Here is a 26,543-nt window from a genome sequence, read left to right as displayed (position 1 = left end):
CTCGTTCTCTGTGGTTCAGGGAACCTCCCCTCCCGCCCCGGGAGATGCCCTGCCTCCGGTGACCCGATCCTGGAGCCATTACGGCAGCCATCACACCTGTGATCACCTGTCAAGGTTGATGCTTCTAGAAGAGGAGGGGCCGGGTTCCTGCCCTGTCCCCAGCCCTTAACACAGCCCCTGGCCCACAGTAGGTGCTCGATAAAAATGTGATGGCAAATCCCAGATGTACACACACACACACACATACACACACACACACACACACACAGGTGTGCGCCCTTTCCCACCTCTGCTCACACTGTGTCCCCCCAACCCGGTCTCAAGGGCACACCCTCCCGCCTTCCAGACACCCTTCAAGGCAGCACACGCTCCAGCCCCTCCAGGAAGCCCTCCCTGACCCTTGCTCTGCTCTGAGATGCATGGAGCCCAGCTCAGCCAGCTGCTCGCTCATTCATTCATTCATTCATTCATTTGACAAAGAGCCACGGGGTTCAGGGTGCGCCGGCTGCCACAGGGGCAGAGAAAAGACTCTCATCTCCAGGCTGCTCAGAGTCCGGGTGGCTTGTCTACACTCAGCCCCTCTGGCCGGGTCCCGTGGTGCCCATCCTGCTGCCCCCGTTTCGGGCGGAACGTGGACTTGACTTTGGACGCTGCACCCGTGCTGCCAGCCGCCACGGTGCTCTAGAATGTTCGGTTCTGAAACTTACTTCCCCTGACTGTTCTCCAGAATGAGAGCTGCTGGCCGTAAGCTAATAAGACCCCTTGCCAGGCCAGGGAGCGGCACAAACGGTGAGGATCCACCAAGGTAAAGACCCCACAGGAGGGCACCGGGGCGTCGCCACCACGCCGCCGGCTTCCGGTGAGGAGGCAGCTTTTCTCCAGGAGCACCAGAACCCCGCTGGCAGCCCGCTTCTCCACTCGGGGCCAAGTGGGCCCAGAGAGGGGGGTGGGCGCGCCAACCGTCCCGCAGCATCCCGGGGATGCTCCATCCATTCACTGTCCCCTCCCCGCCGGCTTGCCCCCCTCCTCCCCCAGATGCGTCTGGATCGGCCCGGTGGGGGACCCTGGCCCGCTGCCCCCGGAGCTGGAAAGCTGGAGCCCGAGCCAAGAGCACTCACAGCTGTCCCAGCTACACATCAGAACCACAAACAAACACTGTTGCCCGGCAACACGGCCTCGCCCCAGCATCCTGGGGCTGAATCATGGGACCAGAGCCACTAGGAGCCGTCTGGCCACCATCGTCTGCCGTGAGCTCTCCGCCCAGCCCTTTCATTTCTCAGACGGGAAGACTGAGGCCCAGAGCGGGGAAGGGTCTCGCTCACGTTCACTCAACGAGGTGGGGACAAGGCTGGGATGGGATCCCAGGTCTCTTGCCGCGTGATGTCACGCACAGCCAGAGCCCCGTCTCTCTCCGAGCGCCTTTTCTCTCTGCCGCTGCTGCGGCACGGGGCTGGGCACGCGAGATGGCTCGCGAATCCTGCCGACTGCAGTTCTGAATCACGAGCCGGATGGTCTCTTCACAAACAGCAGGCCTCACGGGGTGAGAAGCACCCGATGACCGTTCCCACCCCAGGACTCGGTTGTTTGCTTTGGGGACTATACCCCAAGGAAATGACCCAGAAGATAAAGAGAAGCATTGGTGGGATGATGTCCCAACAGCCCATTTATTACCGCTGAAAGCTGGCAACGGAGCCTATGGCCCCAAACAGAGGAACAGCTTAGCAACCATGAGAGCTGAGCGCCCTGGAATGTTCTTTTGCCCTTTAAACGAAAAGCAAGCGATAAGGGCCAGGATGAATCAAGACAATGGGTAAATGGGCGGGGCGGGGGGGGAACGTCAATGATAAAGGCATAACGGAAGGTGCACTGAGTTTAATTCTAGAAAAGCACCTACGTGAACAACTTGGACGGGGTTGTGGACACAGGTGAGTGATTTAGAGTTTAGTGCCACTGGAGCTCGTACCGTTTTCCTTCTGTTAGGACGTACCGACTCAGAGGACAGAGGAGCCCGGAATATTCTCTAGACCCCGCAGAGAGAGCAGCGGCCTGCCTAACGCTGGCCCAGAAGCCTGATGTAAATGCGTCTACGTTTGTAGACTTGTCTGTGTGTGTGTCCCTGTGTGTGTGTGTGTGTGTGTGTGTGCGCGCGTCAGGACCCAGCCCTGGGAGTCAGAAGGTCACGATCCCAGTTTTCCACACCCCACGTTCTGTGTCTCCTCCTCAGTGCACTGGGTATGGTGACGCTCCATGCAGCCACCTCCAGGGGGGCCACCCTGACCACAGAGTAATGGAGGGGGCCTCTGAGACTCACCCACATCGTGAGGACCCCCCCCCCCCCCCACGGAGCTACCAGGGAACTTTGAGGAAACACCAGCACTGGAGCTCTGCTGGCGACCCTAACCACGGCCAAGGCCGAGAGCCCCTGGCCCGCGTCACCCAGGGTCAGGAAAGACGGGCCCAGGGCAACCACAGAGCAAATGCTGGCTTTTCATCCTTGAGGACAGAGGAAGGGGCCGCTGCAGGCAGTTCGCAAGGCTCAGCCGACCCAGAGAGGGCAGAGGTGGCTCAGGATGAACACCTGTGACTCACTGAAACAGTTAGTCCACAAGCCTCCAGAATGGCCACCCGGATGGCAGCTGAGCCTTGGGACTCCCTGGGAGAAGGAAGGGGGGAGGGGGGGGGAGAAGGAGCGAACAGACAGCAGCTCCCTCCCCGCCCAGCACTGCCACACTCGGCTCGCTCGGTGCCTGTTTCCAGGGGGTTTTTCAATCTCCATTTTCTGGCCGGATGGTCGTATGACTAAGGGCAGCTGTGCGTCTGCGAGCAAAGCTCAGTTCTGCAGGGGGGAGGTTGTGGGAGCCGCAGGGAGGCCCAAAGAGCCAGGGCGACCCAAAGAGCCTGCGGACGAAGCTCCAATGCAATCAACCTTGCCGAGGTCACTCCCCCTGGCCGGCAAGGGCAACAACAGAAACGTCCATCAACAGGCGGATGGACAGACAGAAGGCGGTCTTTCCACACAAAGGAGCATCATTCAGCCGCAAAAGAGAACGAAGCCCCGCTCCGTGCTGCAACATGGATGGGCCTCAAAAACGTGTCGAGTGCAAGGAACCAGACCCCCAAAGCCACATATCACACGATCCCACTTCTACGAAACGTCCAGAATAGGTTAAGTCCCAAAACACAAAGCAGATGAGGGGTTGACATGGGCCGGAGGGGGGAAGGGACAGGAATGGAGGCAGCTGCCAACGAGTGTGGGGTTTAGGGGCGGGGTGATGGCAATGTCCTAAACGTGGCTGTGGTATGGCTGCACCCTCCCGAATATCCCCAAACCCGAACTGTCCTGCGTGTGAATCGTATCTCGATAAAGCTTATATATTTTAAACAGTAGGTGAGAACGCGGGGCGCCCGGGTGGCTCAGCCGGTTAAGCATCTGCATCGCGATTTTGGCTCAGGTCATGGTCTCCCCGTTCGCGGGATCAAGCCCCGCGTCCGGCTCCTCGCTGCACGTGGGGCCTGCTGGGGATTCACCCTTTCTTTCTCTCTTCCCCTCCCCTGCCCGTGCTCTCTTTCTCTCAAAATAAATAAGTAAATAAATTTTTTTTAAAAGAAGCTAGAAATGATGCCTTAGTGTGTAAATGGCAGCGGCAATAAAATGGTATCAGAGGGAGCGATTTTCTGGCACCAAATCGTCCGCTAAACACTGCGCATCCCTCGGCAGCCACCTGAGGCCACACGACCAACACGACAGCAGCTGGGATCCCCAGCCAGGTGGGATGATCCCCGCCAGGTGGGACGAACTCCGGGGTCTAAGCTCCTCGCCCGGCCCCGCCCCCCCCAACCCCCCCCCAACCTTAGATAAACTCCTAACTGAGATAAACTCCCAGAATCTCGTAAATCTCTGGAGAACGCCAGCAAGAAGCTGAGGGGAACAGAACAGGACTCCGGATTGCACAAGCAGCTCCCACAGTTTATGGCTCCCGGTTGATCTATTAACACATCACGACAAGGAGGGGCAAACAAGTGAGCGCTGTGTGTTTCCTCGGCTCCGTAACGAGCCATAAAGAAACGAGCACCCGGCCGGCCATCGCCTCCACGCAGGAGGAGTTAACACCAGGCTTTGTGGGGAGAGCTGTAGGCTCCCCTGGCCTCCCACCCCCGGTTTCCAGGACACACGCAGCTGCGGGGACACCGACAGGGCGTGGGGGTGGGGGCACTGCAGACCCTGCCCAGGCCCGGGACCCCGGCCGCCTTCAGGGGTGCGGGCTCCATGGTTTGGAAGGGCTCACCCAACAGATGTTCTGAGATGCACAGACACACGTGTGGGTGTTAGGGGGGTGGGGGGGGGGTGGTGAGACCTTCTGGGTCTGGAACTTCTCAAAGACCTTGCCAGGACTGATGTCACTGGCCGGAGCCTCCCCCGCACTGGGCTCAAAAGTCAAGAGCCCCGGGAGTCTCGAGACCCTTCTTGTCTGGAACCACCGTCTCCCACAGCCCTGCGTGGGGTGGGGGTGGGGGGGGTACGGCCTCCCTCTGTGCCCAATCCCGGCATCCCTGATGGTGGGAGAGAAGCTGAGTCAGAGAGCCCGGCCACCAGACATCTGGTCTGAGGAGCAGACGGGGACGTTGCACGTGACAACGTTGGGGCGCCGTCCAACTGGGGGGTGGCTCTTTCCTAGCTGGGTGACCACAAGCAGTCCACACCACCCCCCTCGCTGAGCCTCAGTCGGCTCGGACAACAAGGGCTGCCGCGCAGATTTGAAAGGAGATTCCGCACTAGCACCCAGCGGCCGGTGCACGAGGCTCCGGGCACGTGAACTTCCGAAGGGTCTCACCCTGGGCACCTGTGCTCTCTCTCAGGAGTCCCCTGACAGGCTTCAGGGGGCCCGCGGACAAAAGTGCTACGTGTGAAGTCGAATCCGCGTCCGGCCCTGGGAGAGTCCACAGGGCCCCAGACACTGGCCGGGTCGCTGGCCACCTCGAGGCCAGTTTCCTCAAACCCCAAGCTCCGCCCATCTCCAGGACCAAGGGCATCGGATCGGGTTACCTGTGGGTGACGGAGGGCACAGGGTGGAGGTCCTTGGTCCAGGTGACGAGGGGGGGTGGGGAGCCCTGGGCCTCGCAGTCCAGGGTCACCTCATCGCCAGCCTTGGCCGTGACTCTCAGAGGCTCATCTGCATCACGTGACCCATTCCCACGGATCCTGGGCTTAGCTGTGGGCGGAAGCACACGGGGACTGTGAGACGGACAGGAAGCCACGGCACAGAGGCCAAAGGGGACCAGGACGGCCGCCCCAGGAAACCCCTGGGGGGTGCAGAAAGTGGGTGGGCTCGGCTCTAAGGAGAGAGTGGGGTGTGGGGGTGGCCCCAGACCCCATGGCCCCCCCAGTCCCGGCCTCCACCTCTCCACCAGCACCCTCACCTCTGGAAGCTCGGCTTGCTTTGATGACCCTGACATGCTCACTCCTGCCCCAACGTCTACTAGCCTCTAGCTTCTCCTCCCCCGGCTGTCCCTTCCCCGGGGACGTTCCGGCAGGTTCTGTCCTCATCTTCTCTGTCCCCCTTCTCCCCCAGGGGCCACCCCAGTCATTCTCAGGATACCAACCACCAGATGATGCACAACGTCCCTCTGGCCTTCTCAAACTCCAATCGGGGGTTTATACCAATCTGTGCACATCACCTCTTTGTCGTATCAAGTTCAAGGCTCCTAATGACAGAGATTACCCCGTCCCCCTCCTCCCTTGTGCCCCCCTACATTTCTAGCCAGCTGCTCATACACTGATATACCAGGACGTGTCTAAGCAATAATAATTAAGCTAGATGGGGTGCCTGGGTGGCTCAGTCTGTCAAGCGTCTGACTGATTTGGGTCACCATCTCACGGTTTGTGGGTTCAAGCCCCGCGTCGGGCTCTGTGCTGACGGCTCAGAGCCTGGAGCCTGTTTCAGATTCTGTGTCTCCCTCTCTCTCTGCCCCTCCCCTGCTCATGATCTGTCTCTCTCTGTCTCACGTAAGACCTCACGCATTCCCTTATACGTTCATTTAGAGAGAAAATCTCCCCTTAAAAAAAAATTTTTGTTTTTGTAGTATAGAAATACTGGTTGTAAGAGTATGTCCAGAAAAACTTGGCTGTGCATTTGCTCCTTCATTCCAGGCGGTTCCTGAGTGCCCAGCTCTGTGTGGATTTGGGGAAGGAGCAGCAAAGGAGACAGATCCTGCCCCCGTCCTCCCGGCATTAGGGCCCACAGGGAACACTGCTACCGAACAACTCAACACACAATTAACTATCTAATCATAGTTACAAAGGGGACGTTCCAGAGAGTCTACAGCAAAGCGACTTGACTCAGTCTGAGGAGTCAGAGAGCAGATACCTGACCAATGGGAGAAGCCAGCTGGCCCAGGAGGGGGAAGGGGATTCCAAAGAAGGAACTGTTCGTTCAAAGGTCCTGAGGCAGGAAGGCCCATTTAAGAAACTGAATGGAGGCCAGAGGGTCTGGGGCACAGAGACTCGGGGACAGTGGCGGGCAAGGGGGCTGCCCAGGTGGCAGGGGTCCAGTGTAGGGCCTGTGTTTTTCCGAGGCTTGTTAATGTGATGGCTTCCCACCATCCGCTCATAGAGGGCTGAACTGGACCCACTCTTAGAGCATGTGCACACTGCCGAGGACAGTGAGCTGGAGGAGGGCAGCTTTGGGCCATGTGCCCTTCAGATGGGAAGAATTTCGAGGCAGGGGGCAAGGAAGGTCCAGGTAAGGTCAGCTCGGCCATGCCCCTGCCTCCATGCCTGCCAAGCCCCTCTCCCAGGACAGGGGGTGGCCACCACTCACTGTTGACAGAAAGCCGCATCTCCTGGCTGGAGAAGCCCACAGCGTTGGTGGCCGTGCAGACATAGGCTCCTGCATCCTGGGCAGATGGCCGGGCGATGACCAGGGTGCCATCCTTGCTCACGTTGTAGTGGGGACCCGTGGAGGCCAGGGCGTTGGTTTCCTGCAGGAGAGTCGGGGGTGACGTCAGCAAAGCCCACACCGCATGGCGATTTGCATAATCCCCCCACCCCATGATGCACTGGGCCCACCCCTCTGGGTACCCTTACCATAAGAGGCTCCTCCTACCTTGGTCCAGGTGATGGCAGGGGTGGGGACCCCCGAGGCCACACAGGGGAGGGAGGCTGGAACCCCTTCATTGGTGACATGGTGGGTGGCCACGGGCTGGATTCTAGGGGGCACTTTCAGAAACAAACCAATTTTTTAAATTGAAAACAATCCAAATATCTATCAACTGGAGGACGGAAAAACAAAATGTGGGGTATACGTATAAAATATTATTCATCAGTAGGGGCGCCTGGGTGGCTCAGCTGGTTGGACATCCGACTTCAGTTCAGGTCATGATCTCACAGTTGGTGGGTCTGAGCTCCACATTGGGCTTGGTGCTGGCAGCCCAGAGCCTGCTTTGGATTCTCTCTCTCTCTCTCTCTCTCTCTCTCTCTGCCCCTCCCTCACTTGCGTGCTCTGTCTCTCAAAAATAAACATTAAAAAAAAATCTTTAAAAAGGAGTAAAAGTCTGGGACTCCTGGGTGGCTCAGTTGGTTGAGCGTCTGACTCTCGATTTTGGCTCAGGTCATGATCCCAGGGTCATGGGATCGAGCCCCGCATCGGGCTCCAGGCTGAGTGTGGAGCCTGCTTGGGATTTTCTCTCCCACCCTCTGCCCCCGCTCCCCCGCTCCCTCGCTCCCTCGCTCCGAAATAAAAAACAAACAACATAAAAAATTAAAAATAAATAAATAAATAAAAAGGAGTCAAAGTGTGATACATACTAGAACACGGATGAACCCTGAAAACATTACGCTAAATGCAATTAACCAGACACAGAAGAACAAATGCTGTGTGATTCCACTTCCACGACGTCTCTAGAACAGGTGATTTCTGAGCCACAGGGCAGAATGGTGGTTGCCAGGGGCTGGGCAAGAGGGAAATGGGGAGCTGGTGTTCAGTGGGGCAGAGGGCTTCACGTTGAGATGATGAAAAAATTCTGGGGACAGAGAGTAGTGATGGCCGCCCTACGAATATGCTTAAACTGGAGGCTTTAAGACGGTTAAAATGGTAAGTTTTATGTATATTTTATCACAATTTAAGAAACAAACAAAAAAACTAATTCAACAAAAGGACACAAGGGGCATGGTTCGACAGCCACCACTTTTATGAATTCACGCCCGGGACAGAGGGCAGCCTGTGCCCGGGACCAGCTGTGCCCTTTCTTTGCTCGGGAACTTTGGGTAAACCGCTTAATCTTTTGGTACCCAGATTCCTTCATCAGCAAAACAGCTCATTAACCCCAATCCCCTGCCCACTCTCCAGGGATGGACAGATGAGAAATGGCAGAAAATAGTATTCACAGAACACAGTGAACTGGAAAACAAGTGCCAAATCCGTTCTGGGCACCGTCCAGATGTGCAGGGGTGGGGAGAGAGCGGGCTTGGACAAGACGGGAGGGGAAGCCAGAAGCCAAGGGCTCTGCCAGTAACACTGAGACCCACCCGTTAGGGAGGAAAATGCCCTTCTAGATCCTCCCAGGTGGCCCAAGCCCGCCAGTCGATTACTACTGTTGAATTGGAAACGAAGGGAGCCAAGAGGACGAGCTTGGTCGCGTCCAGCACCAGCCCCACGGACGGACGAGGCGCGTGAGATCCTGCGGAGTTACTCGCCTCTCCGGGCCTCGGCGTAACGTCGGAACGGGGAGTCTTTTAAACCCCACCTCTCGGGTAGTTATGAAAATTCAGCGGAACCTACACAGAACCTGGCAGAGGTGTGGCCCGGGGCACATGCCCAGGCTTGGATCGCTACTACTCGCTGGGGTGACATGGAGGCAAAACAGCGCTCTAGACCCTGCCTCCTTCTGAACTTTGGTTTTCCTCTAGAAAATGGGAACAATGTGTTCTTTCCGCTCACTCTTGGGGGGTTTTATAAAACAAATGGGAGAGAAAAAAAAGGGGGATTATTATTAACATGCTTGGTAAATGACAAAATATAGCCAAACTTAGTTTAAGCCTCTCGTCTGAGGTTCGAAGGGTCGTGGGGTGCCTGGGGGGGCTCAGTCGGTTGAGCGTTTGACTTCGGCTCGGGTCGTGATCTCCCGGTTCATAAGTTCGGGGGGCCCCACATCTGCTGTCAGCGCCGGCTGGGATCCTCTGTCTCCCCATCTCTCTCTGCCCCTCCCCCACTCTCTCTCGAGCACACTCTCTCTCTCTCTCAAAAATAAGCAAACATTAAAAAAAAAAAAAAAAAAAAAGAACAGTGGCACCTAGATGGGCAGGTAAAGGGAACAGGAACTCTCCAGCACTGTGCGTGGGAGCGTTAATGGGGTAAAATACACTAAAAGCCCTAAAAATGGGCAGTCTCTGTCAGTCAAAACTCAATTCTACATTAATGGGTTTATCCTAAGGAAGGGATGGGGCGTGTGGGCAAAGGTAGAGCTCAAACCATCCCCCCCAGGGTGTTCAGGCCGGTGAGAAGGCGGACGTGAGGCGGCAGGTGAGCTGCTCACGGCTCATCCAAACAGAGGACACGTCGTCTTCAACTGAGCCCTCTATTTATTCGCAGAATACGATCATAAGATCATAATCTATCGTCAAAACAAACACCCAGGTTGCAAGACACTAATACGCTGTGGTCCCAGTCTCGTTTTTAAACATTTCTGTGTATGCGTGTATGAAGAATCCATAGATAGATGGATAGAAATATAGACCTATAAAGAATTTATACATAACGTACAAGTTACTTACATACAACGTATACAAAACTATATACAATTTATGTCACATGTAACTCATGACATATACAGTGTGTAAGCTCACATGTCGGGGAGGGGCAGACCGAGGGGGAGAGAATCCCAAGCAGGCTCTGGCCATCATCACGGAGCCCGACGTGGGGCTCAGTCCCACAGACTGCGAGATCACGAGCCAAAATCGAGAGTCAGACGCTCAACTGAGCCACCCAGGCGCCCTTATTTGTGCATTTTTTTTAAATAACTTTTTTTTAATGTTTGCTTATTGTGGGGAGATGGAGACACAGAGTGGGGGAGGGGCAGAGAGCGAGAGGGAGACACAGAATCCGAAGCGGGCTCCAGGCTCCGAGCTGTCAGCACAGAGCCCGATGCGGGACTCGAACCCCCGAACCATGAGATCGGGGGCCAAAGTCAGACACTCAACCGACTGAGCCACCCAGGTGCCCCCTAAATAACTTTTTTTAATGTTTGTTTATTGTGGGGAGATGGAGACACAGAGTGGGGGAGGGGCAGAGAGCGAGAGGGAGACACAGAATCCGAAGCGGGCTCCAGGCTCCGAGCTGTCAGCACAGAGCCCGATGCGGGACTCGAACCCACGAACCGTGAGATCGGGGGCCAAAGTCAGACACTCAACCGACTGAGCCACCCAGGCGCCCCGATTTTTTAAACACAGGTGTTGCAGATCAAGTTCTCCTCATGCATCCTCCCCACCCCATCACATCCCTCACCCCTACCCTGCACCCCGGGACTCACCCTGGACAACCAACTCCACATCCCTGTGCTGAGAGCCGGCCGTGTTGGTAAGCACACAGCTGTACCTCCCCGCGTCCTCCTGCAGTGCCCGGTCCAGGTGGAGGCTGCCATCTGCTCGGACCGAATGTCGGCTGCCAGGTGGGAGCTGGGGAGGGTGAGGAAGCCCCAGCTTGAACCGCAGCCCCACGCGGCGCCCGCTGAGAGAGAGACTGCTCTGGAAACCACACTGCCCACCAGGCCAGTGGGGAGCAAGCTGGACCGAGAGGTCAGGGGTTTGGAGAACTCTCTCCTCTTCCCTGAGACTCCTCCGCCCCCACAGACCCTCGGGGCTAGGTGACCTTGACCCCCGGGCACACCTCGGACCCCACTCTCCCACGACCAGCCGGACCAGTGGGCCGGGGGGAGCCTCTCCCAAGAGTACAGGGCTGCGGCCAGAGCCTTTACTGAGTAGGGGCTGGGGCTCCAAGGTAGGGACAGAGAGTAGGGACAAATTCCTGCAGGGAGAGAACAGAGCCACAGGAGCAGAGCCGAGGTGTGGCCACATCAGACGTGGTCCCAGGGAGAGAAGCAGAGACGGTGGCTCCTGGTGGCTGCCCAGATCTGTCCCCATGGGGACCAGGGAGCGCTGGTCCAGAAGGGCGCCCGGGGCGACCTTCATAAAGATGTCTAACCAGTCTTTCTTTGGTGAGGGGTCCTTTTAAAACCTTTCCACCACCAGGCCTCAGCCCGCTTTCGGCATCCTTGTCCCTGTCCCGTGAGCCTTGTCCCAGCGAGCCGTGCAGCCTGGCTGCACCCTGTCCCGAGCCCGTGGGACTCGGCTCTAGGAGCTGCCCCTGTGCCCTCTTGGTACCAGGCCCCCTTGGGCCGAGCAAGCTTGAGGGGGTTTCTGCTTGTGGCACTGGGCAGCCCTACGGGCACGCGCCCTTCCGGTGTGGCCACGGAGCTGAAACAGACCCCACATCTCCAGCCGCTCGCTGGCCTGGCATCGACAAGGCCCAGGGCCCTCTTTCTGCAACCCGAGCATCAGATTCTACTCAGGAAGGCTCCCTCAAGGGCACAAGGTCCCCAATATGCCTGAGGACAGGGCCTGGGAATTGAGGAAAGGGGAGGGGTAAAGAAGCAGTGGCCAGGGGCGCCTGGGTGGCTCAGTGGGCTAAGCATCTGACTTCAGCTCAGGTCATGATCTCGCTGTTCCTGAGTTCGAGCCCCGCGTCGGGCTCTGTGCTGACAGCTCAGAGCCTGGAGCTGCTTCGGATTCTGTGTCTCCCTCTCCGTTCCTCCTCTGCTTGCACTCTGTCTCTCTCTCTCTCTCTCTCTCTCTCAAAAATAAATAAACATGTAAAAAAAATTTTTTTTTTAAACTGTTAAAAAGGAAAGGAGTGGCCACGAGAGGAGTAATAGAAAAAAAAAATAAAGAAAACCGAATCCATATGAGTGGATAAAGCAGCTACCACGCGTCCAGCTCCGTAGTCAGGGCGGATGTTGAACTGCACATCCTGCCAGAATGGGGGGCAGAAAGCATTGTCTCTGTGCCCCCTAAATTCCTGCCCCCCAGCCTCAGCACTAATGGAGCGTAAGATTCTCCTGCGGCTCTCGGGGGTGGGGGGTGGGGGGGACCAGCAGCCACAGAAACCTTGGCAGGACTTGGGAGGGTGACGGATGCTATCAGCACATTTACCAGAGAAGTTTCTGGAAAGAGGCAGGCAAGAGAGGGAGCAAGGAAGAGCACGTTCCAAACCAAGCAAATAGCAAAGCGGAGGCAGAGGGAGGAACGTGACAGTCCCCTCCGCCCCCAGGCACCACTGCGGGTGCCTGCACCCAGAGAGCTCGCTCACCGGCAGCCCGGCCTTGAGCCAGCGTCGCTCCGGGAGGGGCCTCCCCGCCAGGATGATGCAGGGCAGGGACACCGGCTGCCTCTCCAGCACCCGGACAGTGGAGGCGCTGCTCGCGATCTGCGGTGGGGCTGTGGGGAGGGGAGACGGTATGGGTCACACTAGATTCCCGCGGGTGGCCGTCGCGGGGACAGAGACCCCACTGCCTCCCGCTCCTCCCCAGGGAACCAGTGGATAGGGAATCCTCAAGGGTCAAAGGGCACACTTCCCGGGGCACGTTGCCCAGGAAGCAGGCATCCAGATCTCCTCTTGGAGAGCCCGGCACGGCCACACCCGTCCCAAAGGATGGGCCGCCATAGTGAGGGGGCCTCCCTGGGGGTTCCCGGCCTCCCCACCAAACCCTCCCCCACCCAGATCCACCAGCGAACCGTGTCCGGTCACGACGAGCCGGGCCTCTGCCCGGACCTTCCCGAACACATTTTGAGCTTCACAGACATACAGGGCCTGGTCTTCGGGGACCACACCTGAGGGACGGAAAGAGGCCGGCCTGACTGTTGGGACCCGCCACCGCTCCGGCCCCCCAGGTGCAGGCAGCCCACGGCACAGCCCGGCCCTGCAGGGGTGAGGGAGGAGGGCTGGGGGGAGGCAGCCAGGCCTTGGGAGGGCATTCGTGGTCAACCCAGTGCCTGGGATCTGACCCGTGCAACAAGCCCTCAGGCTGGCCTGTTATTAAACCCAGGCGGTAGGTTTTGTCGTTGTCATGGCTGTGGGGGGGCTCAGAGCAGCGGGGCGACTCGGTCAGAGGCAGCCAGCCAGGACACGAGCCCGCGTCGGCCTCATCCATGGCCAATGCCAGGCATCAACGTTCTGCTCCGAGCCACCCGGCCTGGGGAGGCACTTGGCGTGTCAGAAGCCATCCTGTCTCCCCCACCCATCCTCCCCCGGCCCCTGTCTCTTACTTTCAAAGAACAGCACTCCCGAATCAGGCTGCCCCGTCCTGCCACCCCGCCTGGGCCCCAGCGGCTGGCCATCTCCACGGCGCCAGGTGACGAGCGGGGGCGGGCGGCCCATGGCCCGGCACGCCAGGAGGGCACTCCTCCCCAGCTCCACAGTGACATCCCGGGGCAGCTCCATCAGCCGGGGCGCATCTGCAGGGAGGTGACCGGTCAGCCATGCCCGGTGGCTGAACCCCACGTGCCCCCAGAGGACTGATCCCGCCGCCTGCCCCCCTCCCCGGGCTGGGAGGTTCCCTTTCTCCCGGCCTCGCCCTCGTGAACCTGGGGCTGACTCATCTCCAGGGCTCTAGGGCCAACCTGAGCTTGGAAGGATCCGGCCCTGAAGAGGGGTTAGGGATGAGGCAGAGGGAGTGGCCTTTGGCAGGAGGAAGCTACCGCCGCGCCTGCGCCTCACGCCCCTGCATGGGGTCACGGGAGCCCCGCTGTGCCTGGCCGTGCAGGGGGGCGGGGGCAACTGGCCTGCTCCTGAGGCGACACCTCCTGGGTAGCCCACCTCTGAGTGGCTGCAAATCAAGTTCCAGCCACAGGAGCCCCCGCGCCTTGGAGACCCTCCCCTCCCTCGCCCTCCTCCTGGACCTCTTGCCCCTGAACTTGGGCAACCATTTCCCGACCCCCAAAGAGCCCACTCTGTGGGGAGATTACGGGCCACCTTGACTCTCTTCGCCACATCTCTGTTTGCCAAAATTTTTGTAATGAGTATATGAAACTCCACCACAAAATGAAAACATGCTTATTATTAATCAGGTGACTTTATACTTCAACATTCATCATGACCCCAGGGCAACAGTCCTCGACGAGGACTCACCTGGGTCAAACAAAACTCCAACAATACGCAAGAATCTGCTTGCCCCCCAATCTTTTGCTCCCCACGCCCCCAAGCTCATGCCCTTCCCCAGGGCCACCACTGTTAATAGCTTGTAGTGTTTCTGCTAAACTTTTTTCTAAGCGTTGTCTGACGTTTATCATCAGGAGAAAATAAGTGATTTCCCCAAACAGAAACTCGTGATCCTTTCTGCCCTTCCGTAGGCCAGGAGTGAGTCCAGCTCCAGATGGGTCCAGGCCCCGTGCCCCGCAGCTAACGGGCACTGTCCTCCGGTCCCCGTCCCCAGACCCATGACCAGGAAGCCTTTTTTTTTTTTTCTTTTTTTTTCTTTTCTTTTTTTAGCCTGTAGCATCCAGCACCATGGAAACCCCTCCACCTCTTTGTCCTGTCCGCCTCCCTCCAGAAATCGCCCCCATTTCCATCCAACTCATGACATCAAATTTCCCTCCTGGCCCAGGGATTAGGGAAGTTCCAAGGAGATATAAACACAAGTTGGAAAATTACTGCAAGGAGGACCCAACGGTCTTGGATCCAACCTCAGACGCCACCCGCACGCCTGTCTTTCTTGTTGGGCCCTGTCCAGAGTCCCAGAAAGCCTCTGCTCTGGGCTCGCCTCAGACAGGGTCACTGCTCCAGCAGAGCCCTGGCCCCTGGGCAGAGGTGAGCCTCAGCTCCGGGACAGGCACTCCCAGAACCTGCCTTCGCCGGCCCCGCCCAGCCGCACCTGCTTCTTGACCCCTCCCTCCTTAGTCCCCAAACAGCCCAGCTTGGTCTCCCGACTCTGGCCCGCTCTCGTCCCCATTCTCCTCCCAGACCTGAACTTCCCCCTGGAAAGGGACAACCGACTTACGATCGTCAGCAAATGACATGGACGAGTGTAGCATCTGGAGCACCTACGAAGTGACAGGCACGGTGACGGTGCTTTTAGAAACACCAGTTTCATCAACGGCCCCAATAAGCTCCCGAAGTGGATGCCATCACAACCCTACTTTGCAGATGAGGACGCTGAGGGTCAGGGAGATGAAGGAAACTGGCAAAGGGCACAGGTCCAAGCCGATGGAAGAGGCGGGATCGGAGCTTAGGTCTGGCTGCGGCTGAGGCCCGGGCTCTCACCCACCGCACCCCTGCGTCCCCCTGGGTCCTCGGGAGCAACTTGGCCGCTTGCTCCGGCCAGAGCCGCACCCGTCTCTTCTGTCCTTTCTTTGGGGTGAATCCCAAAGCAGCCAAATCCCGACTCAGATCCTGCCCGGAAAAACTCTGACTCAGCCTCGGGCACAGCCACACCCCCCTCACCCCGTTCCTCACTGGAGCCCCCAAATAAGGCAGGACCCCAGAATCCTCGTACGCCCGGGCTGAAGGTCCTTTGGTCACCTCCTCTGCAGATGGGAAACTGAGGCCCGGAGCAGGGGCAGGGCCGGCCCTGAGTCCTGCAGCATGTCTGTGGGGGCTGGGCTCCCAACCCAGTGCTCTTCCCAGGGCCTCATCAGAGGCTCAGCCACCTCTGCTCCAGGCCCCCTCCCCACAGACTCTCAGGTGACCCCTGCGGTAACGCAGGGAGGGACCGTAAACTGGCTCCCCCGACGGCCAGAGGGATGGTCCCTTCTGCCTTGGCCTCAGACGGGCTTCGGGGCAGGAGCTGCAAATGCCCAGAGACCATTAGGCACTGCAGCCCCACCAGGCTCCCTGGAGACGCAGCGTGTGTTTGTGGGGGTGCAGTGCCGGGTGGGGAACCTAGAATACCCAGGAAGAGAGGACAGCCCCACTGAAGGATGCCAGCCAGCAGCCTGGGTTGGGAGGAAAGGACAGGAGGGTCTAGCCACCCTGCGGGCCACCTCCCCCTTCTCCCTGCTTCCCCTCCTCTGCAGAAGGGCTGAGGGGTTTGGTTAACTCGGCCCGGCAGGGCCATTCCCCACCTCCAGGAGGTTTTTCGGGGGAAAGGTCCCCATGGATTCTAACGGCAAAGTGACCACGGCAGAGGTGATGACTTCCCTTCCTCCTACTCCGCCACCAGGGCAGGGGGCACCGGCCTAAAGGCCCAAAGCCTGCACTGGGCCCTTGCACTGCCTCTGCCCCAGTGGGCATCGTGGATGAACCCCTTCACCACTTGGGGCCTCAGTTTCCCCACGCAGAAGGAGGTAACTATTTTTATTCTGGTTCCAATACCTTAAAGTTCCAGGGCTCTTTATCATTGGGCACAGACCCAGCGTTCCCCCCACCCCCGTCCCCTGTGCCATTCCCCCCGCCCCAGTTCCCGTGGCTCAGAGCCCTGCAGCAGGGCTGGTGGGGATGAGCCAGCTCAGGAAGGAGAGCTCCAGTCTGTCTTGACTTTGGCCACGAGGAGGCAGAGGGTCTTAGGTCCAATGGCTACACAGCAGGGCAAGGCGGGCAACAGGAGAGGCCGGCCTCGGGCCCTGCCCTCCGTTCAGAGGGAATGCCGGGGTGTCTGTGGCTGGGGGGGATGGGCTCCACAGCCCCCTCCCGGGCAGGGTCCTGCAACTGGGCCCGGAGCCGCAGCCCCACCAGCCGCAGGAGGACTCTCACGGGCCTCTTCCTCTCGTGGAAAAATATTAACAGTTATATTTTATGACCACATTGACATAAAGGCACACACTATCCAGCGTGGATTCCTTCTTATCTCTTTGTTGGTACCCATTTGCTTCCCTCTCATTTTAAAAGAAATGAAAATCAGAGCCTTATCCTGGGTCGCCAGAGGCATCCCAGACCCCGGGTCCGTGCCCGCCGTGCCTGACGGGACAGCTGCCCGGAACCCTGGCCACTCCTGCCCCGGATCCCAGAGCTGCTTCTCTCCTGCTCTCCCGGGCTGGCCACGGGCCCTCTGCACCCCCCAAAGTACCTGCTCTCCCCCCCCCCGCTCATCTGCCTGGCGACCACAGGCCGGGAACAGAAAGGGGAAGGAGCGTCCTCTCATCCTGAATGAGAATCTAGCAGGCACAGGTGACGGCTCAGAGCGGCTGTTCTCAGGGAGCAGAAAGGGCAGTGAACTTGGGGCGGGCATGGCCTGCTGCGGGGCCCCGCTCACCAGCCGTGTGACGAACCACGCCGCCTCACCGGGCCCCCGTGGGCAAGCGTGTTGAGTATTTATTCCATTCGAGCCCGGAGCGTAACACACTGTCTCATCAAATCTCTCAAGGACCCTACGGGCAAGGCTCTGTGATTATCATCTCCTTTTCACAGGTGGGGAAAGAAGGGCGCAGGGAGGTCAATAACTTGACCAAACGGGAGCCTGGACACGGACCTCGGACTCCAGTCTTCCGCGTCCAGAGGTGACGGACAGGTGCCTTGCAGGCGGGTCCACTGACACCGGCACTCGCCTCCCTCCTTCCCAAACGCCACCAGGAAGAGAGTTCCCAGCTCAACAGCAGCAGGTGGGCACTGTGCCCAGCCGTTCCTGGCCCTGGAAGGCTCTGCCGGCCTGGCTAGGAAGGCTGGACTGCAGCTGCCATCCAGATGGGCAGGAAATTCGATTTCCCCCCGCTGCTGCTAGGCCAGCTCTCCCCAGACACACAGGCGCTGGGTCACCGTCCACCCCTTCCCTGACCTAAAGGCCGAAGGCCACCAGTGGCCCAGTGGCCGAGAAGCCTGCCTCTGGGATGCCAGCTGTCTCCTCCTTGACGCGGCCCTAAGGCCTGTGTCTGACAGGTGGAGGAAGGGGACGAAGGAATTAAGGCAGTGCTGCAAAGAAATCAGACAGGAAACAAAGGATGACTCTTATAAACAATGCCAAGGGCAGCCCTGCCTGGAGCGCCCTCTCTGCTCCCCGGGAACCTACTGACTGTTAACAATGACAGTGGCATTGATCAGAACCCACCAGGCCCCAGGCCTTTCTTATTTCTCACTCATACAGCATCCCGGAGCCTGGGGCTGGCGGTGACCCCACAGCGGGTATCAGATTCCTGGGCACCCCTCACCCCCTGCTCTGTCTCACTCCCTGGCTCGCTTCTCTTGCCGTGGGGAGATCTGCACATGTTGTTCCCTTTACCTGGAACACTGTTCCCCAGCTCACCACCTGACTGATTGCTTCTGGGTTCATCTCAGACACCACCGCCTCCAAGAAGCCTTCCCAGCCCCCACCATCCGTTGGACCCCTTCTGTGGGCACCAACAGCTCCCCGTGGATACCACCTGCAAAAGTTTGGTGTATTGTCTGTCTGACATCTGGGACCTTGACACCAAGAGCCCGAGTCTCGCCTGCCATTGTGTCCCCAGCACAGGGCCCGGCCACCTGGTGACCATGTGCCACAGGAATGAATGATGAAACAAACAAATGAAGGCCAAGAGTGCCCTAAGCCTGGGAGGATCCAACCCTGGGATGAGACTGTCCTCCTCAGGGCCAGAACCTCCTACTCACAGGGCTTACTCTCCCCCCAGAGCCCCCCACCATCCTTAGAGAGCCCCTTGGGCGTCCCACCCAGCCTAGACAAGCACATCCCCGATTCTCTGTGCTTCCCCAGAATTCCTAGCACCTGGCTTTCCCACCGTGGCCACAGCGAACCCCTCAAAGCCCAGTCCATCCCGGCTCAGCATGCCAAGGAGCGGTGCCCACAACTTCTAGCAATCCCCAGGACTCAGGGTCCAGGCCCGGAACTGAGACATCACGGCAGTCACAGCCAAGGCCATGCACCAGCCACAGGAGAATACAGACTCCCCATTTGTAAAAAGGCGATAATCAGGCATCTGTTTATCAAGCACTCAAGATGGGCCAGATTCTGTGCTAAGCTTTATATGCCTGATTTCACTTGGACGCTCACAGCAACCCTCATGGCATGGTCAGCCCCGTTTTACAGAGGGGGAAACTGAGGGTCAATGACTCGACCAAAGCACATAGGTGGCAAGTGACGGAGACGAGACGGGACTTCAGGTCTCAGGAATGACAACGCCCGAACTTGACCCAAACTGTCTCTGTGGCAGGCAGCCTCCAAGATGGTCCCAGTGACCCCTGCCTCCCGGTATCTGCACACTTGAGCAGCCCCTCCCACCCACCGCGCACAAGGGTTGGTCGGTGTGACCAACAGAATACAGTAGAAGTGACTCTATGTCATTTCCACGACTGTGGCTGGTTATAAAGACTTCAGGGCACCTGGGCGACTCAGTCGGTTAAGCGTCCGACTCTTGACTTTGGCTCAGGTCACGATCTCACAGTTTCATGAGTCTGAGCTCCACATCGGGCTCTGCACCGACAGTGCGGAACCTGCTTGGGATTCTCTCTCCCTCTCCCTCTCTCTTTGCCCCTCCCCTGCTTGCAAGTTCTTTCAAAATAAATACACTCAAAAATAATTATAATAAATAAAACACTTAAAAAATTTTTTAAAGACTGCAGCTTCCTGGTTGGATTCCCTCCCTCCCTTTCTCTCTCTCTCCCTCTCTCTCTCTTTCTCTCTCTCTCCCCCCACCTCCCTCAGCTACCTCACTCATGAGAATCCATGTCAGGAGAAGCCTTCTAGACAAGCCCACATGGAGAACGAACCGAGGCCTCCTGCCAACAGCCGCATGAGTGAATTCAGACTGGGTTCTCCCGCCCCGGTCAAGCCTTCAGATGAAGCAGCCCCAGCTGAAGCATTAACGGCAAGCCCACGAGAGACCCTGAGCCACGGCCACCAGCCAAGCCACTCCCAAATCCTGACCCTCTAGAACGGCAAGATAATAAATGCTTACTGTTTAAGCCATGAAGTTTGGGGGCAATTTGTTATACAATGAGAGGCACTGCGTCCTCGGTCCCATGTGCTCTGGATCCACGTGATCCTAATTCCACACTGGCGTTCTACACGGTAGAGTTCCCTCCTCCCTGCTCAGAGGCGCAGCAAAGGGGGAGGGGCAGGTGGGGGCCAGCTGCAATACTCACATCCAACCTCCAGCCGGATTTCTGCAGAGGCATCGCCCATCTCGTTGACAGCTCGGCAGGTGTAGATGCCAGCATCCCTCTCCCGAGTTGCCGGGATCCGCAGCGTCCCAGAGCTGGAGCCCTCGGGGCCCAGAATCATTTCAAGACCCCCTGGACCAAAGATGGGAGAGCATATCTAATGGGGACAGAGTCTCAGTTTTCTAAGACGAACAGAGTTCTGGGAGTGGATGTTGGTGACGGGCATACAACGACACGCGTGTAATTAAAACTACCGGACCGCACCCCTAGCAAGGGTTAAGATGTCAAGTTTGTTATTTGTACGTTACAACCATTAAAGGCAAATTTTTTAAGTTGAAAAAAGCCTCCAGCCCTGTGGGGGGCGGGGGGGCTTCCCTGAGCTCCTCTGTTGACCTGTGTAGAGGCCCAGCCTGTCCCCCTGCATTCAATGGGCGGAGCACCAACAAACTCCTTGCCTGGGTCTCCCCGCTGGGTCCCCACCCTCCACCCCAGGTCCAGACCGACTGAGGTCTGGATCAGCTCTGGGGGCGCCCAGGGTCGCCCTGGGATGAGCACATCCCACCCACGGCTGCCTCTCTGAGGCCTTATCCCGGGCAGGCTTCCCGAAACCCACCCCAAGGCCTCCCTCGTTTCTCCTGACTGTTGTCTGCACCCAGGCTCCTGACGGCTCCCCTGATTCTGCCCTACTTTCTAAATTCTATTTTCATTTTTTTTTTCACTGTGGTAAAATGCACATAAAACAAACAACTGCACCATCTCCAGCGTTCAGAGTATCCGATTCAGTGGCATTAAGTACGTTCACATTATTGTGTATCTGTCTCCAGAACTTTCTCGAACTTTCTCGTCGTCCCAAACCGAAACTCCGCCCTCAGTAAACAGTGACTCCCTATCCCCCCACCCCATTTTTCATTTCTTCAAATGAAAAAGATTTTTACTTGTGGCAAAAAAAAAAAAAAACACAACAAAATTGGGGGCGCCTGGGTGGCTCAGTCAGTTAAGCGTCCGACTCTTGATTTCGGATCAGGTCATGATCTCACGGTTCCTGAGTTCGAGCCCCGCGTCGGGCTCTGTGCTGACAGTGCATCCCAGTGCTTGGGATGCTCTCTCTCTCCTTCTCTCTCTGCCCCTCCCCCACACTCTTGCTCTCTCTTTCTTAACAATAAACTTAAAAACATTTTTTAAGGAACAACAAAATTTATCACCTTCACCACTTCCAAGAGTGCAGTTCTACGGTGTTAACTATATTTACGTGGTCGTACAACTGGAATTCCACTTCTTAAGGCTGAATAATATTCCATCAAGAGATGCCCTTCTAAAAAGGGCTGGCCGGGCTCTCGGCCAGAACATGAGACGCGAGCACTGAATGAGGAGTCCCGACACCCCTGGCACACACCAGGGGTGGCCTTGGACAAGTTCAAATTCGAAGCTACTTCTGCCTGCCAGGACTCTGAGCTAATACCTCAGGTGCGTCCAGGTAGAAGAGGGCAATATGACTGAGAGGCTGACCCTTGAGAAGGAGCTAGTGTTCTGCTCCTGGCAAGACTGAGGCAGCAGCCCCAGGCCGGCGGCCCCTGCTGAGGGCTCGAGAACACCCCTGTTGGCCAAACTCTAGCCCAGCGTCTGGCCCCAGGAAGACCCTCCATGCCCATTAACTCAAAAGAGCCTCAGAAAACCCTGGTCCTACGGCTCCCCATTTCTCGGGTAACTGCATCACTGTCACCATCTAAGGACATCGAGCCCAGCCCGGGCCTATACACTGAATCCTTGCATAACCAACCTGTCTGATTTCCCCCCATTTTCCAGATAAGGAAAAGGGCTCTGAGATGCCAAGTCACCTGCCCCTTTTTCACCCAGGGAGCCAGAATTCAAACCTGAGTGCACTCTCATTTTTTTTTTTTTTAATGTTTTATTTATTTTTGAGAGAGAAAGAGAGCAAGCCGGGGGAGGGACAGAGAGAAAGAGAGGGGGAGACCCAGAATCCGAAGCAGGCTCCGGGCTCCGAGCTGTCAGCACAGAGCCCGATGCGGGGCTCGAACCCATGAACCGCGAGATCATGACCTGAGCTGAAGCAGGACGCTGAATCGACTGAGCCGCCCAGGCGCCCCAATGAATCTACTCTAAATCCTGTTGCTGACCACTGAGCCGTGTGGATGCTGGGCTGGGTGGGGGGAGGGGTGCCCCCCTGACTGCTCTGGAAAGCTGATCCTCCGGGGCCCCCGCGGGACAGTTCCACAGACCCCTCTCGTACCTCGATACCAGACGACCCGGGGTGGGGGCACCCCAGACACCTCACACACCAGCACGGCCTCCTCCCCGACAGCAGCCAGCACCACGGCATTTACGGCAGAGATTGACAGCGGATCTGTGTGGGAGCAGATGGGGAACTTGGGACCAACCCACAGACCCCCTAGGGCGACAGGGCGGCTTTCCACAGTTTGGGGGTTGCAGCGAGGAGAGAGAAGGAGCTGGCCCCCCTGCCTCCTCCCCATCCCCCACCATCCGTCACCCCAGAAAGGTTTCTGACCCAGGATCTCAAATCAAAGCCAGTCCCACCCGGAGCCACCCCACCCCTCAACACACATTGTTTCTTATTGAACTGGCCATCAAAGTGGAAACCCTACAAGGTCCTGAAATGCCCTAGGTGGGCTGCCCAGCCCTCCCCCCGCCTCCCCAAAGTCCCCCTCAATTCACTCCACACCAGCCTTCTCGCAGCCCCTTGAGCACCCCAGACTCATGCCGACCTCAGGGCCTTTGCCTCACCGGGCCCCCGGGCTGGGAACACTGCTCCTATTCCCTTCTCTGGTAAGCATCACCTCCTCACCGAGGCCTTGGCCAGCCCCGTGTGTAACAGCCATTTCCCCCTCGCCCCACCTGCCTATCACCCTGCGCTGTGAGCCCCCGCGAGTACCGTTAGCTGCCCGCACGCTTCTTTTGGGCCTCCCCACCAGAATATAAGTTCCACCTGGGCAGGGAGCATGCGTTCACTGCTGTATCCCCAGCTCAGTGAGTATCTATGGACGGGAAGGAGGGAGGGAGAGAGGGGGAGAGGCCCAGGTACCTGTATGATAGAGGGTGACCGTCTCCTCGTCTGTGCCAACCTCATTAGCGGCCTGGCAGCTGTAATTCCCAGCATCCTCTGGGGCCACTCCCTGAATGATCAGGGTTCCCTGGGCATCCACACGGATTCTGGAGTCACGCCATAAAATAACATGTTCAACGGGAGGGGGCTGATTAGGTGGGGTCACACAAAGACTACCTGAGTCATCCTCAATAACAAACGAATTAATCCCATCACTAGCGACCGCCATTTCCTACTGACTGCTTGCTCTGTGCCTGGCGGTGCGCCCAGCACTTTACATAGATTGTCCTTTTTCATTCGTGAGGCTCAGAGAGGTAAAGCGACTCGCCCAAGGTCACACAGCCTGAATGGCAGAGGCAGGATTCGAGCACAGGTCTGGTGGATTCTGGAACTACGGCTCTTGGCCCCCGGGCTCATACTGAGGCATCGTTATGTTTTCAAAGCGATCTCGCTGCCGAGTCTCAAATGATCCCAGGAAGAAGGCAGGGCAAATGCTACCCTCTCTTCCCAACCCCATTTAGAGGGAAGAAGATGGGGGCCCAGAGAGGTCCCCTGGGACCTCTAGTCCCAGAGTCCCTCGTCCTGGGGCCCTTACCTGCTGTCCTCTTGCAGAGCATGACCCTCACGGCTCCAGGAGATGTGGGGTGTGGGGTACCCCGAAGCTGAGCAGCGGATTCTCACCTCCACACCCTGGGAGAAGTGCTGGGACCGGGTGTGGATGCTGACCTGGGGAGCCTCTGCAGTTCAAAGAGTGGACAGGTGGTCAAGAGTCTGTCTGGGCAGCCGTGCTGTCGCAGGTGCCTCCACTCCATCCCCGAAGTCACAGATGGGCCAGACGTAGGAAGCAAAGGCCCCCCAAGGGCCCGAATCCCAGGGAGTGGCTTTCCTGGGAGCTGGGGTTGACCAGATAGCCGCCCAGGCCACATGGGGAGGATTTTCCAAAGTTCTCCCTGGGGTTCTGGTCTGGGCTGAGCATCCTGGAGAGGTTTAGGGTGATAGGCAGATGCCAGGGCTGGGGGCAACACCCATCTCCAGTGACCTTGAGGGGACGCCAAAGCCTGCCCAAGTACTGGCCCCAGACTTAGGTTCTGTTCACGGTACAACGGGCTTGTCAGACTCAAACAGACCTCACCAGGCCAACTCAGCCAGAATAGGCAAGCAGGCCCCTCCCATGCCAGTGGCAGTCTCAACACACTCCAGGCAACCAGTCAGGAGTGGCTGGGACAAGAGAGGGCAGTTTTTCCAACACGCTCACTTTTACACTTGGCCAAACAGCATCCCAGAGAGAAGGATCTGGCTAAACCCTGGGTGGACCCGAGGCTACATCCGGGTCCTAAAACTCCAGGACGGGTGCTCTTTCCGTTGCCCGCCCCTCCCCGCCGCCCCCCGCCCCATCTGGCCAGGGCCACCCAGCCCCCGCCACGCGCTTCTGATCTCTGGACTTCCAGAAGTTTCCCGTAACCCACCCCTCCCCCACATATGGCAATGGAGCTGACCCACGGCACGGGAGGTAAACAGGACACGACGAAGCTGGCTTGGTCTACGGCAGTAGAGATTTAGGTTAGCTACCAGGATGAACTTCCCATGGCGAGAACTGCTACACGTAGGCTAGGAGGCTACACAATCTTTTTTCTCTGAAAACCCAGAAGACCCTAACGGGGCTGGCGCTGCCTGCTGGGGGTGGTGTCTGGGCAGAGGCGTGGATCGACGGGCTCTGGGGATAAGCACGAGGTAGTGAGGGGCGCCTGGGGGGCTCAGTCGGTTGAGCGTCCGACTCCGTCTCAGGTCATGATCTCACCGTTCGTGGGTTCAAGCCCCACACTGGGCTCTGTGCTGTCAGCCCAGAGCCTGCTTCGGAGCCTCTGTCCCCCTCCCCCCCTCTGCCTCGCCCCGCTCGCGCCCTCTCTCTCAAAAATAAATAAAAACTTTGTTTTAAATCGTTTTTTAAAAAGCACCAGGGAGGGTGCTGAATCAGGAGGACACATCGCAGAGGCAGGAAGAGCCTCACCTCGCACCAGGAGCCACACGGACGCCCTTGTGACCCCGTTGGCGTTGCTGGCCATGCACTGGTACCGTCCGCCGTCGCTGGGGACGATGCCGCTGACCTCCAGGGACAGGTCGGCCAGCTGGGCGACTCTGCCCGTCGAGGCCGACAGGACCCGCCAGTCCCGGATCCACGTCAGGTTGTAGGGGACCTCACTCAGGACCTGGCAGGACAGGATGGCTGTCTCCCCCGGGGACACGGTCACGTTGGGGGCAGGAACCAGCTGCGGTGGGGGGTCTGAACGGATAAAAACAGAGGAGACTCTGAGAGGCTGACGCAGAGAAAGGACCATCCTGCCGGCCCCCGGGGGTACCCTGACTCCAGAGCCCCGCACCGTATCCTCCAGGACGCGTGGGCCAGCAGAGGAGCCAAGTATCATGTGCTCGCCATCCCGGGGACGGCACCACCCCAGGGAGGGCCCGGCCCGCCCCCCGCTTCCCCCCCCAACCATCACACACCCGGCGAGGGCTGCGTGGGGCGTGCGTGCCTTCCACACGACGGCCAAGTGCAACATGTAACAAACTCTACACCCTGTGAGCCAGTAATCCCACCCTGGGGAACAGAGCCTTGGAAATAACTCTCAAGAGGGAAAGAGTGATGAGTACAGAGCTATTCTCTGTACAAATAGCAGGGGCATCGTAACAGCCAAAATATACAACCGAGGCCACTGCCCCAGAGGAGGGAAGAGCTAAGAGAACCACTCTCTTGACAGGAAAAGGGAACAGGGGAGAAGTGACAAGATCAGAGACTTGTCTAACCGGGGATGTGGGCCCAAGAACCTGCAGGAAAAAAGCTGGGTCCACACAAGCTACACGTGCCAGTGACCTGATGTCACAAAGAGCCTGTGAACGCCACAGTCCTGAAAAATGATATTGTAGAAACCAGCCAGAAAAAATACCTGGGGGCCAATGAGAAAATCCGACTATGGCCAAATTAAACACCATTAAGGTATTACTGTTCATTTTATTAGGTGTGATCGTAGAATCTTTATTATATGGGAAAATCTACTTTAAAAAAAAAAAGAGAGAGTGATAAATACTGAAATGTCAGCATGCCTACAATTTAGTTTAAAATGGTTTAGCCAAGGGGCGCCTGGGTGGCTCTGTCGGCTAAGCATCCGACTCTTGATTTTGGCTCGGGTCATGATCTCATGGTTCACGTGTCAGGTTCCGTGCTGAGCGTGCAGCCTGCTTAAGAGTCTCTCTCTCTCTCTCTCTCTCTCTCTCTCTCTCTCTGTCTCCACCCTCCCCCACTCACACTCTCTCTCTCTCAAAATAAATACACGTTAAAAAAAGAGTTCAGCCAAAGAGCAAGAAAGCAAATATGGCCACATTTGAGCGATTATTAA

The 26,543-nt window shown here is 57.8% G+C and overlaps 1 protein-coding gene and 1 long non-coding RNA gene across 2 annotated transcripts in view; one reads left to right on the top strand and one right to left on the bottom strand.

Annotated features, from left to right (window-relative positions):
• Window positions 1-26,543, bottom strand: part of HMCN2 (hemicentin 2) — a 145,996-nt gene that overhangs the window by 80,593 nt on the left and 38,860 nt on the right. Inside the window, 12 exon segments of the mRNA XM_045470463.1 lie at window positions 5,045-5,210; window positions 6,819-6,978; window positions 7,104-7,216; window positions 10,525-10,669; window positions 12,360-12,487; window positions 12,785-12,880; window positions 13,316-13,504; window positions 20,055-20,204; window positions 22,321-22,434; window positions 23,131-23,258; window positions 23,747-23,888; window positions 25,160-25,432. Coding sequence (XP_045326419.1) covers window positions 5,045-5,210; window positions 6,819-6,978; window positions 7,104-7,216; window positions 10,525-10,669; window positions 12,360-12,487; window positions 12,785-12,880; window positions 13,316-13,504; window positions 20,055-20,204; window positions 22,321-22,434; window positions 23,131-23,258; window positions 23,747-23,888; window positions 25,160-25,432 — 1,804 coding nt within the window.
• On the top strand, window positions 1,095-2,095 carry LOC123593873. The gene is made up of 2 exons (XR_006710569.1): window positions 1,095-1,540; window positions 1,981-2,095. It is a non-coding gene; the product is annotated as an uncharacterized LOC123593873 (long non-coding RNA).

Source organism: Leopardus geoffroyi, chromosome D4, assembly GCF_018350155.1.
Source record: "Leopardus geoffroyi isolate Oge1 chromosome D4, O.geoffroyi_Oge1_pat1.0, whole genome shotgun sequence".
In the NCBI taxonomy this organism is placed as follows: domain Eukaryota; kingdom Metazoa; phylum Chordata; class Mammalia; order Carnivora; family Felidae; genus Leopardus; species Leopardus geoffroyi.
This window is presented reverse-complemented; position numbering and strand designations above follow the sequence as displayed.